Source organism: Echiichthys vipera (genome assembly GCF_963691815.1).
Source record: "Echiichthys vipera genome assembly, chromosome: 5".
NCBI lineage: Eukaryota > Metazoa > Chordata > Actinopteri > Perciformes > Trachinidae > Echiichthys > Echiichthys vipera.
This window is the reverse complement of record NC_139830.1, coordinates 7,951,466-7,976,261: the sequence shown is the minus strand read 5'-3', so window position 1 is coordinate 7,976,261 and position 24,796 is coordinate 7,951,466. Positions and strand designations below refer to the sequence as shown.

Below are 24,796 nucleotides of genomic sequence, written 5' to 3'. Positions count from 1 at the left end.
TGTATGAGCTGAAGGTTTTTGATATCAGTAGCCTGGAAAATATGGCAGGGAAATAAATAAATGTTGATGAAACACTTAAATTCTCATTTGGTGCCATCATCTCCATCAAAGCAGAACCTTTTTTTTTTTGTCTTTTCAAGGAATGCAGATTTGGGTGTCATTCGCAAAGCAGTTAAAGTCATGATTGTGGATACCATTTTTGTAACTTCACCGACACGTAACATGTAAACAGAGAACATCAACGTGCCAAGGAATTAACCTTGCGACATACCCATGTTTTAAAGTTGTAGTCCACAAGATTTGTGATGTCTTGTTTCTAGCGGCCTCTGTGGCGGTAAGATGTAACTGCAGTCAAGCCTGTTCTGTTCTGTTCAGAGCCCTCCATCTGGTCATGTTCACGGTCACTATGTGTTTTGACATTTTTTTACATTTTTTATTTTTTGTTCTTTTGTAAATTTTACTGACACACATTCACCTCTCTACTTCCAGTCTGTCACCTATATGCTACCCTCTTAAATCCGCCCACACACACATGTTCATATTACACTTCTCCCATTATCACAAGCTTGACTCAGAAGTTCCAGATTTCTGATTACAAGTGAATGAAGCATAGCCATTAGTGACAATCTGGGCTGACAGCAGCATCACTAACATAGCGGCTTATTTACATCTAGCCCGGGAATGTCGCCAGGGTGCTTTCATTAGTGGGTCATGATCAATACCATTGTTTTAGCTCACTCTTTTATAGATAGTCACTTAAAAGCCAATTAAATAGATGCAAATCTTATGGAGTAAAACTTTAATCCTTAGTGAGGTATCAACAATTGTAAGTGAAGAAAATTAATAAAAAAATCAAGAACATTTGGAAACTTAACAAAGCTTTAAATCATTTGCCGCCTTTATTAGAATTATCTTAGCACTATGACATTATTTTTAGTGGTGGTTTAAATGATTAAAAAAGTCTACTCTTGAAGAAAAAATCAGTTAATTGAGTAGGGATTTTTCTGTCCAGGTATTCAGAACATAAAAGGCAATAACTCGTTAATCATAAGTACATACAAGAACATAATCAAAATAATTAGAGTCGATTTTAAATAGATTCCTAAAGTGAATTGAAGTGTGAATGTGTGTGCTGTGCCAGAATATTCACAGAGATGAAGGTGGCTGAAAAGGGTGATGGTATGCTATTGTCCCGCTGTTCCCACAGATAGACTCTCCTGTGGCTATTTGTTTATTGTCAACTGCTCTCATTGCCCCACATGTATGCACACACACGTGTACGCACATACACACATTCACATATGCAGAGATGTACACATCCACACAACGTCAAACAATGCAATTAGCTACCTTGTAGTCAATTGGGGCAATTACCCAGAGACTATTAAGTCATTTTCTCCCTGTGCACTATCACAACTGTAATTATGGCAAAGCAACAATGATGTGCAATTACAGTTCACTGACATTGTTCCATAGTGATGTGATGCCAGTAAGGATGGCAGAAAGCACTGAAATTATAGAACTGCACCATATAATGTTGATATAGATAGAAACGGCAGGGTGGGAATTGAAGAAAAGAGCGAGCTCAGTCGAGGAGCAGAGACAGAGAATATTCTCATGGGGACCTGTGAGTCTTAGTCCAACTCTTCATAAGCATTTCTCATAATCAATGGCAGAATATCAAGTGATCCATCTTCTCTGGCCTGTAAACGGTTGACATTTTCCCGTAATTAAAGCTCTGAGATGAAACGCAGTGTTTTAACCATGACACAAGATAATCAGTGACTCCATTGTTGTACTCAGCTGCAGGTGGCTTTATTAACATGGGACACACTGCCGTTCCAAAACGATTTCTCCGTATTTAGAGGATGATTTCCCCATTGGAATTTGGGTCTCAAATGGCCAGAGTTGAGTGTGTGGCTCTTCCTCTATTGTGCATTGTTATTAAGCAGAATAGGGTGACGTAATGCTTTGAGAGTGGGTGGGAGATGGCGAGAGATGTTGCTCGTTTTTATTAATGTACCACTGGGTGAAGAGAGATGTAGACATGTTTGTCGTATATTAAAGCACAATGGAAAAAAAAACATTACTCTGTTAAAGTGAGGTGGTCCACAAAAGGAGGGCCCACTGAGACTGCCATCAGTGTGCCTGCATAGCCACATGAGACGCTATTAACCATTGTTATAATAAAACACTGCTTTGATAAAAGCTCATGAATACAGGTTCCACGGAACAGCTGAAGTAGCCACTCTGTGCACCACCGCCATGCACAGCGGGGAGGAAAAAAAAGACTCCAATTTTAATGAATCCTTGTTTGAATTAGAATGAAAAATTAATGCTGCAAGTTGGCCGTGCAAATGAGATAGGGCATATGTGATACAGTATTTCATAGCTTGTTATCAAAGCATCACAGACACTGAGAGGCTGGGGGTGGTGGGATATGAGATAAACTCTTAAGGAACACGAGTGGGAGAATAACTGGAGACCAGCTGACTGTAAATGTAGAGGTGAGAGTGAAGCAGAGAGAGCAAACCAGCCACACCAGCAGATTTCACACCTTGTTTAACAGTTAGTCTGAGGCTGAGACCTGAGAGTGAGGGAGGGCATGAAGGGCCGCAGGATGGGTGAAGTGGACTGGTCTTCAGCCTGAAGTCTTCAGCCCGAATACCAGTCCACTCTGTCTCATAGAAATTACATTAACATAACAATAATTTATTTTGCCAGTTATGTTTCGAGGGAGATGAAGTGAATCAAGTGCTATGTTCTTGTGCTGCACAGAAGTCATACGTAGGTGGTCTGGGTTGATGGTGATTGTTCAAATGTGCGTGTTTGGGCAACAAAAGCACTTTGGTTAAGCTTAGGAGAAAGCTTGTCTGTCTTACTAGATGGATTTACAGTGCTGAGATAAAGCCTGGTACCTGGATGTCACACATTCTCCTCCTCTTCTGCTATCTGTTCTCAAGGACACCGTCGCTGAATGTTGTGCTTACTGGGACCAAACAAGAGCGAGGTGATAATAGAAGGAAAACCTATAATACGCTGGAAAGTAAATGAAGAGGAGGGGAAACGCAGGGTTAAAAAAATAAAACGTAAACCATTTAACACTTGTTTGCTCTGTGCCATCCCTCGATATTCCGCTTTCGGTTCCGAGGGCAGAGGGCTCGTGACAAATGCTTGATTTCCCCTGCTTTTCATTTCCTTTCTTTATTCCCAACATGGGGAGTTGTGAATGAATTTGAAAAAAATAACTTTGTTTTTACAGTTCATTTGCACTGAATTTTCCCTCTCTAGCCTGGTGGAGACTCAGGTGGGCATGAGTATTAATAGCTTCCCTCGTTTGTGACGTCAGATTAAATCACACATGCGCCTCTTAACACTCAGAGGCGTTTGTTAGTTAGACACATCACTCTCAGTGGTTATTCAGTGCTGTAAAGCACTTGTCAATATAAAACAGAGAAGAAAATCTAATTTCTCTCTCTCCCTGCCTGCCTTTCTGCCTTGTAGCCACAATTATGTATTCATTTCCATTCCTCTTCTTTTTGCTGCTATCCTGCTCTCTGCTTCCCATCTTTCACTCTATCGCTTTCTCTTCATCATTCTGCTCTTTAATGTGACTGTCAAACAGTATTTCATTCCCCCCTCTTTTCTCCATTTCTCTGCATGTGTCCGTGTGACTAATCTCTCTCTGTGCCCCTCTCTCTTCATTGAAAAAGGCCTGTATACTCTGTCTGAAAGCTTTGTGGGGTCCTAAATGCTAAATGCCAGTCTGTCTCTGCCAGGCGCCCGCTTAGTGCCGGTCTCCTTGGTGATGAGACCAGCAATCAGGCCGCTCTGCAACCAGACACTGAGGGGTTTGTGATTGAGCGCGCATGTATGTGTGACTATGTGTGTGTGTTTGTGTCAGCGTACAGTAGATTTGTGCGTGTGTTTTGCCCCCTATCTGTGTAAAGACGTGTACTGTGTGTAAAGGGGTGAAAGCGGTGCAGTGCGAGGGACATTTATTCACTGGCTCATTATCATGTGAATGCATTATGTTTCCTGTCAACATGGCTCTGCCAAACAAGAGGGGCCCTGTTCTCTCTGCCAGGACTCAAGCGCCACAGCGGCCAGGCCCCAACACGGTGCGGTTCTGCGCTGGCACAATTTACCAGGAGTTTAGCTCCACAGACACTGCTGTTGGCCTCATCCTGATTCAGTCCATCTGCACTGGTATCTCAGCAGCCGGCGAGGAATCAGTTTGTGGGAATGAGATGGGAAGACTCCATTCAGAAACAATTAATGACTGATGGAGGGCTTGTTAGGGACTGGATTTAGATATAGAAACGTCTTATAGTACAGTAAACAGCTCTGCATTTATTACCAGTTTGGTCCAGACATCCATTTTCTGTTTATTAGGCTAAGGTGTGGTGGCAGCAGACTAAACAAGACAGTCCAGTCCCCAGCAAACTTTTTCAGCTCCACATTACACACCAATCCTACTGACGATCTTACTCTCTTCCAACCCGGAGGGAGCAATACATGCCGTTTTTCAGTAGAGAGCCATGGGCCCAGGCTTGGAGGTGCTAGCTTTCATCTTCGGCACTTCACACCCGACTGCATACTGCCCCAGTGCATGCTAGAGGTCACGGTCTCATGAATCCAACAGAACCACATCTTCTGCAATGGGCACAGAAGCAATTCTGAGGTCTCTGTGACAAGGGACAACTCTGGCAGAGCCCAACACCCATGAATATGTGTTTGACATCCTGCAGAGAATACTGACAGAGTTCTCACTCCATTTATAATAGAACCGGATGGCGCACAGCAAGGGCCCTGATACCCCTTACTCCTGCAGTACCCTCCACAAAACACTCGTCGAGTACACAACCGTGCCGCTCCTTGGATCTGAAGTTCAACCGCAGGTCAGAGCCTTCACTCCAGGATACTTATCGTATCAACTTTCCCAGGCACGCTCTGCAGTGTAGCTTGGATAGTTGGAGCACTCCCCCTTTTAAAAAAAATAGCGAACCACCAGCCTGGTCTGCCATTCTGCAGGCACTGTCCCAGACATCCACCTGATGATGAGGAGGTGTGTCAACCAAGACAGCCCAACAGTCCAGAGGTTTTTTTGTTTCAAGAGTTCCTCAAAGATATCTTCTTTACCCCAGGATCACCACAGCTCTGCTTCTCTCTTCACCTGTGTGTCCAAGAGATAAGGCTGCGAATCTGATTACCATAAACCATTGATCATCAACTATTTATATCTTTATTTAGATATCTTAAAGAAAAAGTAAATAACAGTAGATTTTCTTGAAATTTTGACTTAACTGCCTCCAAAAGTGGAAATCCATCTTGTATCAAGTGATAGCCAAACTACTCATCATAAAAACAGATGACCTGATTCTGTTCTCCTTTATCAAATCCCTAGATATTTGAACAACCAACTGAAGGAAAACTTAACTGAAAATCAACTCTTTGCGCTTTGAGGAGAACCACCAAGAAGATGGCCTTTGCCATCGTCATTATCGGCAGACTAATACTCTAACAGTCTCCCTACATCGGAGCTGGGTCTCTAGCTGCTGTTGGGGGTATTGACCTGGCTGACAGAGACTAATTCTTTGATACACAGGCGTAGAGTTCGAGGTCAGCCCAGTGGTCTGAGCTTTCACATCTCACTGGGACCAATTTAAATGCCCGAATAGCCAAAGGCCCCAACAGCACAACTTTCTGTGCAGATGCAAACCTGAAGTGTTGAAAAAGTCTATGTGCAGGTTTGTGTTAGGGCAGGTATATGTCTGCATATACAGTATATGTGTGGGAGGAGGGGTCTCATATGCATGTTCATGCATGATGTGCTTTTAAGCTTGTGCAAGCAACACTGAGATGCTTTGACTCGCATCTGTGAGAGATTGCATGCAGCTCACACACACTTATTATATATAAATGGGTAGATGAATAACACCCACGGATGCTGTGTGGATGAGCATATCCTAGACTGATGCAGTTACCCAGAAAATGGCTCCACTGTGGGCTAAATCCTCATGTATTATGAAGACCACCCTATTACTGTCTGCGGTGGAGGTGAACTGAGTGTCTGGAGTGGGCTTTTAAAGGTTAGAGCCCTACAAAGAATTTCCAACGCAGATAATAAAGAACAAAACACAGAATTAGCTTGGAGTCAGGTGTTTGAATTTTTTTTCTAAGATATTTATCATTTCCAAAGATCAATCGAGATCCGGACTCTTTTTGAAAAGAGAGACCTGGCTAATATAAGAGAAGCAAACAAGACCAACAGTTAACATATTTTTAAAAACAAATATTGTTTAATGTAACTGCTTCTCGTCCAATTTAAGGAATTGTTTGACAACCTGGGGAATATGCTTAGTGCCTTTCTTGCTGAGAACTGGATGGTCAGAAAAGCTTAGGGAAGTGGCTGATAGCTGCTCTTTATTGGAGGTGGGGAAATTAATTAATTCGATTTGTCAAACCAACTAGTAAGTCCTCATCCTTGAAGTCTTTTCTCTTGTTAAACTGAAAAATACAGTTTGAAAACACCTCTAAAATATATAAAAGCATACATTTCCCCAAACAGGGCTTAATTTAAAACAACCTACAATGACTGGAGTCTCAGGTGATTGCCTGGCACCTGCACAGTGGTGGCAAGTCTCCCGGAGGCGACTGTGCCAGCCTATGAAATAGTCAGGCACATAACTGCCCATAAATCCACCACATGTCATTTTTATGCTTCTGTTTTTGTAGAGATTAAACAAAAACATATAATGTGTTAATTAGTGAGCTTTAGAAGTGCGGGTAGACAGACATTTTTTTCTTACCTTTGTACAAAGCCAGGCTAGCTGTGTCCCCCTGTGGCCACTCTTAATGCTAAGCGAAAGCTAACCAGCTGCTGCCAGAAACTACTTATATATAGACATTAGAGTGATAGCAATCTTCTCATCTAACTCTTGGCAAGAATGCAAATAAAGCGCGTGTCCTTTTACATATTGTCCGATACACAAAAGGAGAGAAACACATTTCCAGATCACTTTGGGAGTGATTTCTAAAATAACAATTTAGCCGTCAGTTTCACAGTACAAGTGTTTTCTGTCCTGTGATTTTCTTCTTGTTTCTTGGTTTATTTTGGTCTATGAGTCAAATTGAGGAAAATTACACCTACTTTGCAGAAAGAAACACCTTATTTGGTTTCTGACATGTAATGGAGGCCTGATTGAGAGAGCATATAAAAATAATCTGGCTGCCTCCGTGTACAAATTGACTGTAAAATGACTTTTGATAAAAGCATATGTGAATCCACTAAGTTGGCTCCAGTAGTCGTAACGTATCCGTGCCAGACTGAGCCACTCTAACTGCTCTTATTTCCTTCACACTTTTTCCAATTAAAACATATCTTGTAATTAAGGGACAGCAGTCTGCTTGGTAATATGTACAGTATGTGTGAGTATAAGTGTGTTTAAATGAGTGTGAGTTGTGCCATGTTGGTGTTTTGGTGTCATTGTATTTGCTAAGTTGGCCTTTTGCTGTTCATTTGTCTGTAATCGTCGCTTAACTGTGCGTTCATATATGTGTAGCCCTGTGTGAGTGTGTCTTAATTAACTTGGCTTATTGGACAGCAAGAGTTCTCAGTTCACACATCGGGTTAATTGACCTCTGGAGACATATCTCTCCTCAGTAATAAAGAACGTCTGGATAATATGATTATTCTGCATTTGCCTTAGATGTGAGATTTGTAAGGGTCTTGAGTTATGCAGTGGCTCATTACTTTTTAAATGAGACATTTGAACACATCGTCTCCCATATTTTAAACGTTTCTTTGATGTCTTTGGCAGACATATTGCCATAACATAACAAAAAATATTACTAGATTTTCAGTGTCAAGGATTTAATTTAATGAATTACTTTCCTGTTATCAATGACACATTCAAAATTACCGAATAACACCACATTTCAACAAATTACAGTGCTGTAAATACATGTCGGAAAGGCCATATACTCTTCAGGTAATAATTTTACCACACCACGTGAAACAAAACTCTTTGTTTGTTTCATTCACGTGCAGATACATTTTATATGAGCAATATTAAAAGGTCTGATCATCAATGATTAATAGTCTTTATGCTGTTATGTAGGTTAGGGCCCAAGGGTCTAGCAAGCTGCAACGTAAAACAAACAAATCATTCTCCATAAAATAAAACATCTTTCAACACCCTCTCTGCTGCAGCCTGCACTGTAATTACCTGCATTGCCAATAACGAGAGCTGATGGTGAAAGAATTAGCAGTGATGAAGTCATGGGGGGTTTTTGTAACTTGTCTTTAAATTAGTTTGGAGCACTATCAAGGACAGCGTGTGTCTCTTTATGCTTGATACACACACACATGAATGGGCTACACACACTCACTCAGAGGCATTTGCACCTACACAATCAAAGAAAACAAACTAATAAAGCCTTTCTAAAATAAACAACTTGATTAAGACTCAGGAGGGGAGAGAATCAGGTGTGAACACTGTGGGTCATGAAATCACGTGTGAATGTATGCCAAGGATTTGTTTTTAAAGATGCATTGTTTTAGGGAACGCTCCACCTCCTGAGGGAGTTAGTTTGGGCATGTTATCTCCATCATTGCTGCTCGCTACATGGTAACCATCATCTGGCAGAACAGAGTAGCCGGAGAGCTGAGCGTAGGTTTACCTCTGGGAGACACATCTTTGTTTTCCTTGAAGCTGCATTCACTGAGCAGTTTCCTTCCTTCCCTTGTTCTCCAAGAAATACTGTGAATGAGGCAGGCGAGTGAAACAAGAGTCATTTCTGTCTGTATATAAGTGATTCTGATAATAACCGGGTATAATTTAGTAATCTTTACCTTTTTCTCTATTGTAGGACTTACCCTTTGATTCACTGCAACAAGTTAAAGATATTTCACTTCTTACAGCATTTACGTATTTAGCAGTAAAATCTTCAAACTCTTGTTTTCACTGCTCAAATAGCATCCTCAGGCCTGCCCAGAGTGATTTGTGTTATTGACGTCAGGGTGCTTACAGGCTCTTTTCATGTTTCTGTTTTGTACCTCCTCCCGCCGCTGACCCGGAAATCCATCTCAGCACGTCATCTTGAAGGATGCCTCAATTCCTAAAATGCATCTCGTTGAGAGAGAAGCGGGGAAGAGAGGAAGCTTGCCAGAGGAGCTATAAAGGAGGATGCACTTGTGGAAGTCTTTTCGGCACCCAAAACGCATAAAAGAAGCATGGCAGGCAGCTGGAATATGTATACCATGGCAGCTGTGCCACAAGCCATAAATAATTGACAACGCCTTTGAATGACAGCTCTGAAGCACAGATGTTTCATTTTATTAAATGTCTGTTGCCGTGACTCCTCTCTCCTCATCTCAGGTGGGACTAAGATGCAAGGAGAGGAGGTGAGGAAAGGAATCAAGGATATGCTAACTGTCCCTCTTTTTCAGCCACATTAACTATTCCCCAGAATCTTTCATTGCCATTTTCCATTCATCCACCAGATGCCCTCAGACTTTCCATCCTTTCCCCATAACCTGACTTCTCCGCCCATCTACACACCTGTTACCACTTTCCTCATTAGCTCTGCAGTTGCCTCGCACCGCCCACCCCCCCACCTGCTGCTCATTTCCTCATCAGCCACTCACTATATACACAGGCTCATACCTGCTTTCTGTAACTCTGTCATCTGAGACTGGAAACATGTTACATGCCTGTTTTGAAACACTGCATGAGCGTTTTCTTTTTGATTTGTTTCCCTGTTTGGACTACCTTCCTGGTTTTACTCCGTAAGTTTACTTTTCAATAAATCCCTGTGAATATCATGCTACAGAGGAAGAGGAGGGAAAAATGAGGAGGAATATAGAAATAGAATGATATTTTATTAATAATGTTATAAGCACCATTTAAGTTGATGCATGGCAAACCTTTTAGCAAACAGTGGCTTATGCACACATCCAGCAGCAGACATAAGAGCAACATAATCAGTCATTTAGATTTGTGTATCTGGCCACCAGGTGACTTTAAGTCTAAAACTCCATTTAATAGCTGTCTGCAGCATGGGGTTCACTATGTTTACCAACTAAGTATTTGTCTGCTGATTGGTATTGAGCAAGTAGTGTACAGTGGGTTTATCTAACCTTTTTCTTTGCTGAAATCTATGGCCGGCTGTGTTGTGGCTGAAAAACAGACACAATGAACTGAAAGAAGCTAAAATGCTCTGTAAAGGCTACTGAGGAGGACTGGGTTCATCTACGAGTGACCCTGTTCACATACACAGTCATTTGATCCATTGTCTATGGTTCAAAAGCCTATTGATTACCGTAGATCTAAAAAGGTCACGTACAACCACTATCAAAACTGCTTTTATTGCTTGAGTTAGGTTCCATCTATCGACTCTGAACATTGATCCTCCTGATTTAGCTTTTTTATTCCCAAACTTTCTTTACAACATACATTTATTCCCACGAACGCCTCCAGAGTCCGAGGGAAACTGCCAAGAAACTGCAAATGAGCAATTACTAGCAGTTGCAAACAAAGAGAACAAAGAGGTCTAGATTAACACAAATAGTCATGTCAGGCAGTGAAAGAAGGCCGAGACAGTACACAAGAGACAATTACAGAGAGGTTCATGATATGTGCCCTTCAATTGGCTTTTGCCATTTTTATTTGTGCCGGTGGGGGGGGGGTCTACAGCTAGGGTGGTTTGGTCGCCATGGAAACCTACATTCCCTTGAAGGTGCTTGGCAGCCACCGCCAATTGTTGAGCTTGGGTAATGGTTTGAAATTATGTGTTAAGTGCCTCAGAGGTTGAGATTAAATTCAACCTGCTCAAGGTAGACTCACGCAGTGACTAGTCACACTGTTTTAAAGGGAAGCTTACTGGCAATCACATATATTGCCTGTTGCTCATATGGTGAATGTTTATTTTACCTCTTTTGTTCTTGGCTGCCAGTCCCTCTATAAAATATTATTTGTCATTCATTACTTTAAGCATTGATGGTCACTTATTGCTCATATATTCATCGGAGAGGCATATGAAACCAGTCCTGCACTTCTGTTCCACCCAGGTCATTTGAGATTGTTGTGTGAACCAGTAAAATAAAAGCATGTGCAGCCCTGATTTTAAACCACTGTCATTTCTGCACACTCTCCCCATTTCCCAATGAGGCTGTGTTCCAGCTGGCAGACCTATCTGAATGAGGGTGGTGAGGCACTGCTGCTTAACAACTGATGAAATAATCACCTCCCTCCATCTCCAAGTGCAGAACACTTTAGTTGAATGTGGTGTGAAGGCCTTCACAGTTCCGTCAGCATTAAAAAAGGATCAAAGTGTCAGCCTCACACCTCTGCCTGCACAGCCAGCTCATGTTGAAAATAAGGGTGATCATTCATGTGTGTGTTTTTCTGACTTAAGTTCAGCAATTTAGTGTCATTTCTTCTTGTTATTAAATTGCATTTTATCAGATGCAAAAAAACACAACAAAATCGTTTTTTATATATATCGAAGTCCCTGTTGTCTGATATCAGCATCCGCCAGTGAAAAGACCGGTTGACAGCTATGTTTTGTTTTTTTTGGGATGAAAACCCAGACAAGAACTTGCATATGAACAGCAGAAGCATGTAGGTGTGTGTGTGTGTGTTTGTGTAAAGCCTTTTGTATGTCACAGCGGCTCCCGTTGTTTCCCAGGCTCTTGTAGTCAGACTCTGTTCAGCCTGAGAATCAAAGGTTTTCAGCAGAGGACAGATTGTAACTGCCACTGTCTCCTATTTTCGTGATTCTGTAAATGGAACTACAGTGCATGACAATGAAGCAGTGTTTTGCATGGAAGCTCTCGAGAGCTGTTATTTAGGAAAGAAGAAATATACTAGAGCTAAATCTATGTTTTTTTTTTAAAAGTGGTTCTTCCCGGCAAAAAAGCTTTTATCATTGATGATGGCATTCAAAGCACTTTCAGGGGAGGTAATAATCTCAAACACTCACTGTAGCTTAGCAAAATGTTCCTGATCAGTCTACAGCCAGCGCTGGAGGATCCCACAGAGCAGATCCTGTTATCAGGCAGCAGATGTAGCGGGCATCTGTTGCACATGTAAAACCAACTAGACAACGGGTCTAGATCCAGCAGACATACGTTGGTTGGTTCCAGTGCATCAGCTTCAGATGGAAACCACTAATTGAGGTTAGAGTTCCTCAGGGAATTGGGGAGAAAATGTTCTTTTGGGGATTTTACTATTGGCAGCATTGGTGGGCATAGTTTGGCACCGGAAGGGGTATAAAACATCCGTTGAAAAATCCCCATGAATCCATTATTTATTATGTATGAAAATGAAGATGCAAAAGTATTTTCTTTTTATGTCCTCTGACCATTGAGCATTACCAAACATCTTAGCATGTACCTGAAATAATCATATTTCGCACAGTAACAATGTATCCAATGTGCCGTCACGGTAATCCCTTCAGCAGACTTTATTCTTCAGTACTGTACCAGTGAAATTTACAAAGCACTGTTTGCTACTACGACACTGGTGCATACAAGCAGAAGTCAAAAAGGTTGATTGCTGCCAATTGTAATGACGATGGCAGTAAAGATGATATTGGCGGCCTGTCAGATGCAAGTCAATGGAGGCATATCCAGCTGAAAGCAGCTGATTGTGATGGAAAGATGTCTGATTTGGTGGTTCTGGTTTACAATAAATGCCTTTGTGTAAGTATTTATGTCTTTCATAATGAATGCATATGCACACATGATGTATTTTGAACATGTGGATGTCTTTTTTTTTGGTGGATATGCACCCGTGCACAATAATTACTTGATGATTGGTGCCAGGGGAGGATTTAATTAACTGTCCCCTGTCAGGGTAGATAATGAGTCGATAAAACACATACAAACACATTCTTAAACACCTATCTTTGCGAGGACATTCAGTGCTATAATGCATTCCCTAGGTGGTCTTTAAACATGCAGGACAGTGGCTCTCCAGAACCGGAATTGCCCACCCCTGCCCTTGACCCTTACGACAACTTTAACCATCACAACTAAATGCCTAAACCTAATTCTTAGTCCTACCCAAATCTTAACCTAATTCAGACCTGAACCTTAAAACCAAGTTTTATCCCCCTGACAGGTCTTTGAAAAAGTGAGGACCAGCTAAAATGTCCTCAAAATTCTAACATTGGTCCTCACAAAGACAGCTCTTCAAGTTTACACACACACACACACACCCCTCTCTCTCTCTCGCTTTTATACATAAAATAAGTCAATATGTTTGACATGCTAACAATAATGCTGAGACTACTAACAATTACTTGCTATAGCAGGAACATAAAGTACAAGCCTCGAGTGACATGGCTCAATAGGCAATTATAGAGGAGTATTGAGGAGCGCTGCAGACAGGAACCGGGCATGGTGAGGGTTCTGTCTGCCTACCAAGAATGGCTAATGTTGTTGATTTTTGTTTAAATTGCTTCATCAGTGAAGCAGCACACTGTATCATCTGCTCAGCCTTGCTTATGTTTGCTCAGAACAGAACATTAATTGTTTTCTTCTTTTTTTTTGTTGCAGGTTCAAGGTTTGACCTACACACGGGGAAAGGTAAAATAAGTCTTAAATTTACTTTGTGCTTTCTCTCTTCTCCCCTTTTCTCTGTATGTGCAGGGAGACGGGATGGTTTGATTGGCAGGCATTTGGCTGTATCTGCAATTATGTGTGTTCAGGTTGTCTGTCGGTGGTTATTGAGGCATTACTGGGGAGATTTTGTGGACCAGTTTTCACCGCACACTCACACATGCACACATAGTTAGCACAGCCTGTTATCCTAATCATGGTGAACATAAAATGTGGATTAGGGGCTGCTGCAAAAAAGAATGCAACTAGTACGTGTTAATAGCTAATATGTCTCAACACAAATGCCTAAAGAGAGATGGTTATGCCTGCTTAGCTCAATTGTAAGTTGATGTAAGTGTCTTAAAATGTCCCATGCTGTTTGTATTTTTGCATGTACTGTGTGTTTAGTTAATGACTCAATAGGATGTCTCTCCTGAGTGATTTGTAAAAACACAAGATAATATATCAGCATTTGATCCTTCCTGAGATTTGACAAAGTATTTATTGGGTTGTACAGGATGACAGTTGTAGCCATTTTGGGTTTTGCCACCTAGGCAGCATTTGATCATTATGCCGACAGTGGACCTACAGCTCTTTTTGATCTATTTCTGGCAGATGGAGTCTGTAACGGTTTATGTCTGCGGCCTTCCCTCTGTAGATCCCAGAGTATTTTAGTCCAGAATAATCCCCACCATCTGCTGTCTCCTCTACTACGTTTTAGTGCTCAGCATCTCTCCCTCTATCTGTCACTCTATTACCTATTGCATTTCCTCTTATGGGTTCCTCCATATTTTTTTTTTTACAGTGATCTCTTGCAGCTGGATCTTTGTCATCAACCAATTTTGATGCCTCTTTTCTAATATCCCATCACTTCCCTTCTCCTCAATCTCCATCTGAATTCTCCCTCTTTCTCATTGGCCTTGATTTTCTTTGTCCCGTCCACTTTTCCTCCTCCTTTTTAAAATTAGATTTTCGCCCGTCCTTGTTTTAAATCTCTGGATGTCTCGACACGCGCTACTCTTCAGTGTTTATCCCCCTCTCTGTCCACACACACACACACACACACACACACACACACACACACACACACACACACACACACACACACACACACACACACACACACACACACACACACACACACACACACACACACACACACACACACACACACACACACACACACCACTCTTCACAGGCTGTCAAATCCTAATCTGGGTTTCATGAACACAGACTACCCTCTGGTTTCTAATTTGAAAGTCCTAAAAATCCAGTGCACTAGGAACGTATGTGCATTTTTTCAAGCGCAACAGCTCCTTAGGTTTCACCAGCCTTTTGTAAAATGCTTACGTCCTTCCTAAGTTCATAGTAATACTAGCTAGTTTGAACCTAGTAATGTCTAAATCTGTTGCGATGGAAACATCTTTAGCATCATCCAATCAAAGGCAATCAGCTTTGTAAACAGGAAGTGAATGCAGCTTCATGAGCTGTAAAATGCCATCCTAACATAAGTTTTTGAAAACCAAATGATACATTACACTTAGTTGAGAGAAATATAAAGACACTGTACTCAATATTCAGAACACTGATATATCAGCGACTATTTTCTATCTAAAGATAATGGAGTAATGGCGTTCTAAGCAGTTAATGCAGTCTTGTAAGCTGAGTTCCTCTGATATTTGTTGTGATAGTTGGTCTGGTCACTGGGCATGCTAGTACACGAGGCTGTGGAAAAGTGTCATTATTTCACATATTGGGTTTTGAGCTCTGTGGAGGCAATCCCAGACCACTCTTTTCTTCAGTATTTCAAGTAGAGTGACTTTCAAGCCACTTAAGAATGGAGCCATTCAGTGATGGGATTGGCACATCATTTCTGTAATATGTGTCATTGTGTCATATAATTGAGCATCTTCCCAGTTTATATAGTTATCAAACACCAATCAAATGTCAGATGTCCGTTGGTTCAGTGGTAACACACATCTGACAGTGGTGTATACATTACAAATCTACTGTAGCGGTTTATAACTGAGGATGACATTTACATAGAAATAAATTAAATAGGCAACTGTTGATCAGAGGCACTGTCTTTGAGAACTTCCTCTATACCTGTGAAATCAGACAGGATGAAACGTTGATGACATCATTTTATTCCATAATACCATTTTTAATCCAGTCATTGTACAGTTATTTTGTGATCTGAATCTGTGAGATCAACAGCCGTAGTTTAGGGGTTAGCAAAAGAAGCTTGTGACTGAAATCACAACTGTAAAAAAAAAAAAATCTGCTTATTTTGAAAATCTCATTTGAAATATGGCTTTCATCCTCCTGTACAAGTACCACAAAGGCGCCCTGGGAAAAAGCACTTGACTCACTGCTCTGCTGCTGTTGTTCTCTGGCAAATGGTACACGGCTACTGCAGAAATCCTCAAGTGTGTATGACTTATCCCGTATTTCCTCTGCCATCCTCCCTCAAATTGAAGCTCTAAGTGCGGCCCGAGCTCTTTGTCAACAACATACAACCGAGAACATGACAGCAGCACTTCACTCAGCGCGCATTTAAGACAATGATCGCCATAGAGAGACTTATAGTGTGCATAATGGGAAGGGTAGAGTACAAGTTTTATTCTCCTTGATGGATTCTGATGTACTGTGTGTGACCCTTAATGGCTCGAAGCAGCAGCAATGACAACATAAGCAAACCAAATTACAGACAGGTATGACATCCACACTTGTACATGTACAGCACATCTCTGTACCAGCACACAGCTGGATTAACAATGACTGAATGGATTAGTGTGTGTGTGTGTGTGAGAGAGAGAGAAATAGTCAGAGAGAGACAGAATGATAAAACACGGTGGTGACTCCTGTGTCAAGTGGGTATTTGATAAAGCCGGATACCTTAAACAGATACTGATAATACCCTCGAGATCATCACATTTTGGCTCGACTGCTAATGACGTCACAAAACCATGCACTGCGCACGCACATACACACACACACACACACACACAAATACACACACAGTCACGTCCCCTCACTTTCGATAACATTACATTGACCTTTATTCCCTGGTGACTTACTCTAACCCGAACTAGAAACATTCCTTACCTAGATGAGAAGATAACCTGAGCCTTATAGATGCAGTCTTGAATTAAACCAAGTCATTATGTGGATTTGCATTTTGTCCCACGAGGCCCCACAATGTGACTCTGTAAAAATATTTATGTACCCACACAACATATTCTCATTAATAGGTATGCATGATATCTCATAAAAAATATGAACAACAATTCATATGATTCACATCATGCAAAATATGAATTTCGATTTAACGCCGTGAAACGCTGATAAGAAGTTTAGGCAGCAAAAGGTGACATTTAGGTCTAGGCACTAAAACTAGCGTGACATAACCAGTTAAGTTTATTCAACAAATGGTGATGGTTATGGTTAGACATCTAATCTCTTAATACTTCCAGAACACAAACACCTCTGGGACGTGAACACCTGCCCCCCCAAGGAAAAGTCCTCTGTTTTGGGTTCCATTCACCTCTGTAGGCAGAGGTTCCTTGGACCCCTAAGTTACTTACTACCACCACATGTGTGACTATGTCAAAATGATGAATACAGATAACTATTCCTGGAACAAATACTATATTGATAAAATGTATCGTAACATAAACTTAATTGACAGTTCATTACTTTTAGTAATATGTACAAACAATGCATATGAACCGCTCTCCCCAAAGCACGAGTACATGCACATGACACACGCACATGCATACACAGATACATATACACACACACAGCACCGAGGAGATCATATCTTCGTCATCTGACCTAAATCCATTAGCACTGGGAGTCACACAACATCCACCCGCTCTTCTCCCTCAATTTCCGCCTCTCCCGCTTCCTTCTCTCTTATTCTTCCCAGGACATAAGGTCCCCTATGTGGGGCATTTCCTCCACAAGCTCATCTGAAATGACATGAACAGAGATAGTCGAACAGTGAGATTAAGTATGTAGGTGCACACAGCCCGGTGTGCAGCTTTTAAAGTGGCAGCTAAAGTGCAAGCCTCTCCGGACGTAAGCCCCTCTTTTATGCCCCCCAGACGGAAATATATTAGTTGTTACAGTTTTACAGTCCTTAGAGCGGACAGTTATATAAAAGCAAATAAAGACAACTTCAACCACAGCTAAACCTAACAAGGACATTATCTTGTTTTAAAACGGTTTGGATTTTGAGGCTACATGTGTCCTCTTAGCTAATTTATAATAATTTTATTAATGGTAGGGATGATGCGCCCGAAAACACTTGTCTTTCTCTCTCTCTCTCTCTCTCTCTCTCTCTCTCTCTCTCTCTCTCTCTCTCTCTCTCTCTCTCTCTCTCTCTCTCTCTCTCTCTCTCTCTCTCTCTCTCTCTCTCTCTCTCTGTGTGTGTTCAGTGTGTGACCGTAGTATGGATGCCAGCTGGGCAATTTGTGCTAAAACTGCATGCCTCTCAGTTCATGTAAATTGCTTTGGATTGCTGTAAATAGCTACTTTTGTCCAATATTAAAATTTGCCATGATGTCATTCTTCTGTATCCTCACTGCTGCACTATGTTTCTTGGATTACTTGTCTTCGAAACCTTGTGTAGCACTCTAAGAATGTCAGTAATGAATGTAATGCATGCTATCTGCTTGACTCTTCAAAGTGATCCTAATTGAAATGCTGAAAAGACAGCTCCAGCTAATCAGCTTAGAGATGTAGTCCACATTTGACGGATAATAAAGAGGATCTTCGTGCTGAAGAGTCTGTTACCACCCCTGTAATGAGAGTTCACATAGTATGATCTGAGGACAATGGAGGGTTGGTGAAGTTGAGATGAGTGAGAGTGGAGAGGGAGCGGATTGCAGGAACGGAGGGATAAAGGGCTGCTGAGATGGATCCAAAAAGGGGTGAAAAAAGAGAAACATCAAAGGGGCGGAAGTGAACACCTACAGCAGAAATGCAAGTTTGTAGAATTTAGTTTCCAGCAGAGATTTAAAGGATTTGTCTTATGAAACGAGGTGAAATTATGATGGATAAAAGCACTGTAAGAGATTATATTTTAAACTGGGGTCTCCAGTGTTACGTATCCACCCTAAAAGGTTTTGAATGACGACTAGGACTGGCAATGATGAAATGGCAAAATTCAATAAAACTTCTTTAATTGTGCACATACGTTTTACACTCATACGTTGGTTTTAGCCTTTGGGGAAAAAACAGCTGATGCGCTAAATGGGATATGGAAACACCTTTGACAAATAAGTTCTGATGTAGCAAACATTGAACTCACATAAATGATGCACTTTCTCTACTGTTGGTGTATCTCTTGGTATTCCTATAATGTGTGTTATTTTCTGGACAGCATGAAACATGACCAATTCAACCCGACATGAAAGAACAAAAAACCTTCCCAATTTAACGAAATTCCTGAAGACATCTTAATTTTTTTCTTGCCCATGAGTTAGGTTGCCAAGGTGACTTGTTTTGTTTCCAGTTATTGATCTCTTCTTCTTGTTTACTGGCAGATTACTGCCATGTGAAGCCGAGAGCACAGACTTCTGACAAAACTATGCCGTAGCCTGGTTTATTCACTTAAAACCAGTTGATGGGAAAGCGCCTAATTTGCTTTTCTATTTTTGCGACATTTCAAAAGTGTAAGCGTAAAATTTGCTTAACAATTGAACGGAAACACGGCTATAATCACACTACTCTGTGTGATTTAAGCGAGGACGGTAATTTGCTGGATTACTAGAGGAGGTCTGCAGTGTGTCGTGTTCAGTATTGGTACAATCAGCCATTGTTGTCTGACAATCTCAAATAGGAGATATGTAATCCATCTTTGTTGAGCTCAGGAGTCGAAGATGGGAATTAGTTTGAGAAATAATAAAGGAGAATACATCAGAAGATGACAGCTACAGTTTGACCTCCCATTACCATGTATATGTCCAATATGACTGATATACACTAAGGTAACAGTAGGCAAAAATATATGTATACCAGTATTGGAAAATGTTTTTTATTATTAATTATTTTATTAATATTTTTTTGCATATTGACACACCAGTGAATCTCACAAGTACATGCTCCTGCTTCTGAATGCTGACTGCTTTGTTTCGTCATCAAACATCTCAGACTCAGCTTTGTGGAGTAACGCAGCTTATTTCTGACATGATGTATCTTGGGAAATCGGTGCTACAGTGAGTACAGTCAGCGTCACGGTGCAGCATTGTGCGCTGAAGGATAAAATGCCACAGGATGACCCTCTCCAGACTGTCTGTCACTCATCTCATAACTCTCTCACTTTCACTCCCTCTCATACTCTTTCTGACCCTCCAAAACTCACCTACGCATACAAACATACACGCAGTTTCCAAAGCCTCTGTTTATGAGACAGACAGAGGTCAGGGCTGTGCAGTATCAGGAATGACACGAGACACGCTAACACCTTTCCATGCAGCTTACTAATGTGCTAAAAGAGGGCTATGGCAGCAGTGTGACATGAAATCTCCCCTTAAAGTAACCCTTTCTTACCTCATTGTAAAGTTAATTTGGCAATTCTTTTGAATGTATTTTATGCTATCCTAATCCTATTAAAGTTTAAAGTTGAAACAAACACCACGTGGAATTAGCAGTGCATGCCAATGTGATCAGATGTCCAATTTCAATTAACCTGTCCTTGCACTGACTGTCCTCATAGTTGGCACTATTCGAGAGCTCCTCATAACAATATTTACACACACTTATAATAGATATCGTATAGTCTTTAATATTCTGTAATATAATACAATATTTTCTTCTACGTACAGGAAAAAGCTATGCATTAATCTGATTTCATCGACAAGTAGGGCCCTTAAAGGAATTCAACGACATTTTGGGAAATACACATTCATTTTATAGTTACATCAGAATATTGATATGGTTCTTATGTGCGTCTGTCCAGTACTCACGGAAGAGGATTAGGGCCACATGAACAAATTGTGAGTTCAAAGTATTTTAATTAAATTCAGTGCATGAAGTCAGAAGTCAGATTAAAGTCAGAATTCTGAGGATCAAACGTTTCAAAAATGGTTTTTAAAGACATTTTTTTCCTTACGATTGTTAGATTCGATTCTATTCTCTCATGATGTGCCAAGAATATAATATATGTTAGCGCTCTCTGCCCTCCAGCCACAGATAGGATGACTTATCACTACATCTATAAGGTGGGCAGATGCCAGCCACAGGAACGGAAGAAAAAGGGCATAGTTAAAGTCCCACTGCTCATTACCTCCGACAGTCCTATCATTAATCATCTCACCTTCAAACAGCTGAGACGTGCAGGATATAAGTTGTGGGTTGGGATCAAAGGGTAGCGGCAATTTGGTATTGACTTACCATTATATAGGCCATGACAAAGTGACAGCCAAACAGCCAAGTGCTTGTTTTTACCAAGGTCAGTGAATGTGGTGCTATCCTACTGTCTGTTCAATCTCAAAATCTGTTCTGTATTGTTTATAAATTTTACATTTTTTTAAGCTACAGTCGTGTTTTCTTCTGCCCAGTATAAAATGGAACAACAGTAGAATTTTATTACTATAGAAAGAAATAACTTTGGATCATTTTCAGCTGATGAGGATTTGTTTAAGGGTGTTCCATTTTCAAGTGGAGATCTTTTGAGCTCCAACCTGAGGTGTGTGTAAAGTGAGGGAGATATTGTGCGTAAGGTTGAGGTCAGGCCCTGGGGCTCAGGCAGTGGTTACTGGTCAGGCGGCTAATTTAGAAAGTGTTGTGTCAGAGTAATAGGAGCTAAGAGGAAACTCCTCTCTCTCTCTCTCTCTCTCTCTCACGCACACCCAGGCTGCCTGCCTAGCTACTGACACTATACGTATACACTTGACCCATTTGCATCAATGGAACCATTATTTATTGTAAGTTGTGTGTGGAAGGAGTAAAGAGTGCTTTATGAGGACAGACAACAGATGGGGAGGAAATATGGTGTGTTGGGAGAGGTGGGGCTGGAAGATGAGAGTTAAAAGTTTGTCTTTGATTGACAGAGGAAGGCGAAAAGGGAAAGAGAGGGAACAGGGAGAGCAGCTGTCCTTAGATGTCTGTCTCTGAGGGCTCAACCAGGAAATGTCTTTTAATTTCCTCAACCTTGGCATTTGGACACCAAGAGAAGTTCAAAGATATGAAAACAGGGTCTTGAAATAAAACTCTAAAGGATTGAGAATATTGTCTGACATCTGTCTGGCTAACTCTATAAGATACTTCAATATCTTGTTATAGCAGTAGCCTGGAATCAGCAGATCAATCCACTAATTTGTATTAGTCTGAGGACTTATAGTTTTTTATCAACATACTCAGACTAAAATGCCTCTGGATGCAATTGGATAGACCTACAACCAAGCAGAACAACAAAATGACATAACGCTGGGCGACACATGCAGGTTGGGGCAGTGGTCCATTTTCAAGCAGGAAAAATTAGCTGTTTGGTCACAAACTTTCTCTAGTTACAAGTTAAACCGTGACTAAATGTGTTTCTATAAACATTTCAGGTGAGAAATAAGTTATACAGTTGCAGACTCTTTTTAAATCGTCTTAAACGCGCCCCACCCGAGATAAACGGTTGTGATTGGTCTGCCCAGGGCCTGGCCGGTTGGAAACCTGTCTAAACGGGAGAGGGTCTAGACGTATCTGCCCGAGCAAATGAAACATGAGCTTGCAGATTTGTCTGGTTTCCAGGCTAGAATGGAAGCTCTATATGTTCCATGAAATGGAGAAAAGGTTGTTTTTGGATCCGATGAGTCATGTGAAAGATGGGTAATGTAAAGCTCCAAAAGAGCTGTAACCATTTTTTCCCTCACTTTCAAATTTGAATTGCAGGATTACATGGTCTGCTACCGCACAGCAAGTGCTGAGGGAGTTTCACAATCCCATTAGAGCTATTCAAGACCGATTATTGCATAATTTCAGAAATGCAAGGGTGGCCAGGGGAAATGAGCCTTTCTTATTGATTGACCTTTTAGAAATAAAAAGGTTTTTGTGTGCCAGAAGCAGCGCCCTTGAGCAAGCGGAGCAACATGATCCATACTCAAACCACCTGGAGTGATTGTCATAATCACAGGAGCAGCAGGCTGGAGCACATATTGATTTCTGCTCAGACTGTATTGTAGTTTTGGCACACAGGTTGACGACTGTATTGTTCACACTGTAGCACCAGTGGGACATGTGGAACAGACCTACAGTATGGACTATTCATCTTCTCTTGACTGGGTATTTCTTGTCTTTGCCACCTACTGTCACACACGCACACACATAGCTAGCCACCTCATTCATTATGACTTTTGGGGAGGATTTGGGCCATGCTGTAAGGCTCATGCATTATGCAGAAAATATTGCTGCTTGACTACAAGAGAAAAGTAATAAAGTTTCTGCTATCATTTGTTATTCTGGGACAATTGAAGGACAGTAATGCGCCTGCGGAGCAGCACCCCTGGATAAGTGTTTCCCAGTTATTGTTTGTCGATAATAGAACTTCTGAACATCATTACAATGATGATTTTCCTGCAGTTTTGGAGAGATGGCAAATTTTACTGCCATATCAAAGACAGCTATATAAATGAAACATTCTGTTTTAAAGCATGCAACACAGCCCACTCCTTGAATATCAATGTGAATAACTGAATTTTAAGGTACAGTCTTTTTTTACATCACATATCTGCTTCTATGTCATATCTGAACTAATCTGCTAGAGAACTCATTACTCAGCATGGCAGTTATCTTGTTACTATATTTTTTAAGGTGAAGGCCACTGGATATATTTTATTTACACCTTGGTGAATAATTCATAGAAAGTGTTTCTAGATGGAGCTAGCTAGCTAACTGTCTACAAGTTATTCTAATGATCCCCCCCTCTCCCCTATGTATAAGTGCATGCCTGCCTGCAGGCTTTACCATCCAGTAGCTACTCATCAGAGAGTTTCTGGATTGAGAGCAGGAAGATTCTCTCAAAGCAAAAAGTTGCTGCTTTAGTTGGAACAAAGAGTTACGATTCCCAAACCTCTCACCAATGTTCCAGATTCATATCCCCTGCTGTGATGTGTGTGCGAGCATGGACATCTTCAGTGCAACTTGTAATTGCGCCTTTTTCGTTGTGTGTCATGCTACATGCTCCATGCAAATGATTTCCCTCTTTTCATTTTGTCTTTTTGAGGAATCTCTGTTGCTTTAAGTTTACCCACTCTTCCACCTGTTTCATTCTCTTCACTATAGCCCCCCCCCCCCCCCGCCCCATCTATTTGCTCCTTCTTTAACCACATTACTGCTTTGAAGTGACCACAAAGTGAACCTTATCAAAGAGTGCTTGATAAGGAGTGTTTTCGTGTTTTCGTGTGTGTGTGTGTGTGTGTGTGCCCGTGTGTGTGCGCGCATGCTTGTGAACATCTGATCCCTCTGCCAGGGAATCCAACCTTTCAGATCTGACAGGACGTTCAAACAATATCCACTTTAGAAATATCTGACTCCAGGCAGCAGTGGTGTTGCCGGTCGACAGGAACTTATTTTTTTGCAGTGTAGGATGGGAATCAGCAGAACTCTTTTGAAACTAAAGTGTTAGATGTATAGTTTAACTTTTTTTTTGTAGCTGTAAGATTTGAACTGTTCAAATTGGACTTTGGCCAACTGCAACTGGGTCTCTATAAAACGGCAGTCATCAGTCCCTCAGCACAGGCTCCCTCCTTCCTCCTCCCAAAACACACACACACACACACACACACACACACACACACACACACACACACACACACACACACACACACACACACACACACACAAACACACACACACAATCTTGACAATCTCCCCTATTCTCTTTTCTCCAAGATTCACTGCTTACTTCCTTCTGATCTTCGGAACATCAATCCCTCTTTCCTCAAAGCAAAAACGAAGGGAAGGTAGATGACAAAAATCAGATGACAGATTACCTGCTATAAATAGAGCCAGTCTTATGCCGCTTCTCTTATTCATCATCCCCTACGCCCCCAAGACATTGGATACACCTTTTTGGTTTGCGACTGGCGATGCAAATAGACCCTCTCTCTCGTCACAGCGCTCTCGAAAATCATTGGTTTCCGCGTGTTTTCGTAAATGGTAATCGCGCCTAACTGTGAGGATGTGATAGCA

The 24,796-nt window shown here is 41.3% G+C and overlaps 1 protein-coding gene across 1 annotated transcript in view; it reads left to right on the top strand.

The window, feature by feature from the left end:
• The window catches only part of igsf11 (immunoglobulin superfamily member 11), a 97,386-nt gene that overhangs the window by 12,605 nt on the left and 59,985 nt on the right, over positions 1-24,796 (top strand). The window contains exon 2 of the mRNA XM_083914649.1: positions 13,568-13,597. Within this exon, the coding sequence (XP_083770775.1) occupies positions 13,568-13,597 (30 nt within the window). The remainder of the gene's footprint in view (positions 1-13,567; positions 13,598-24,796) is intronic.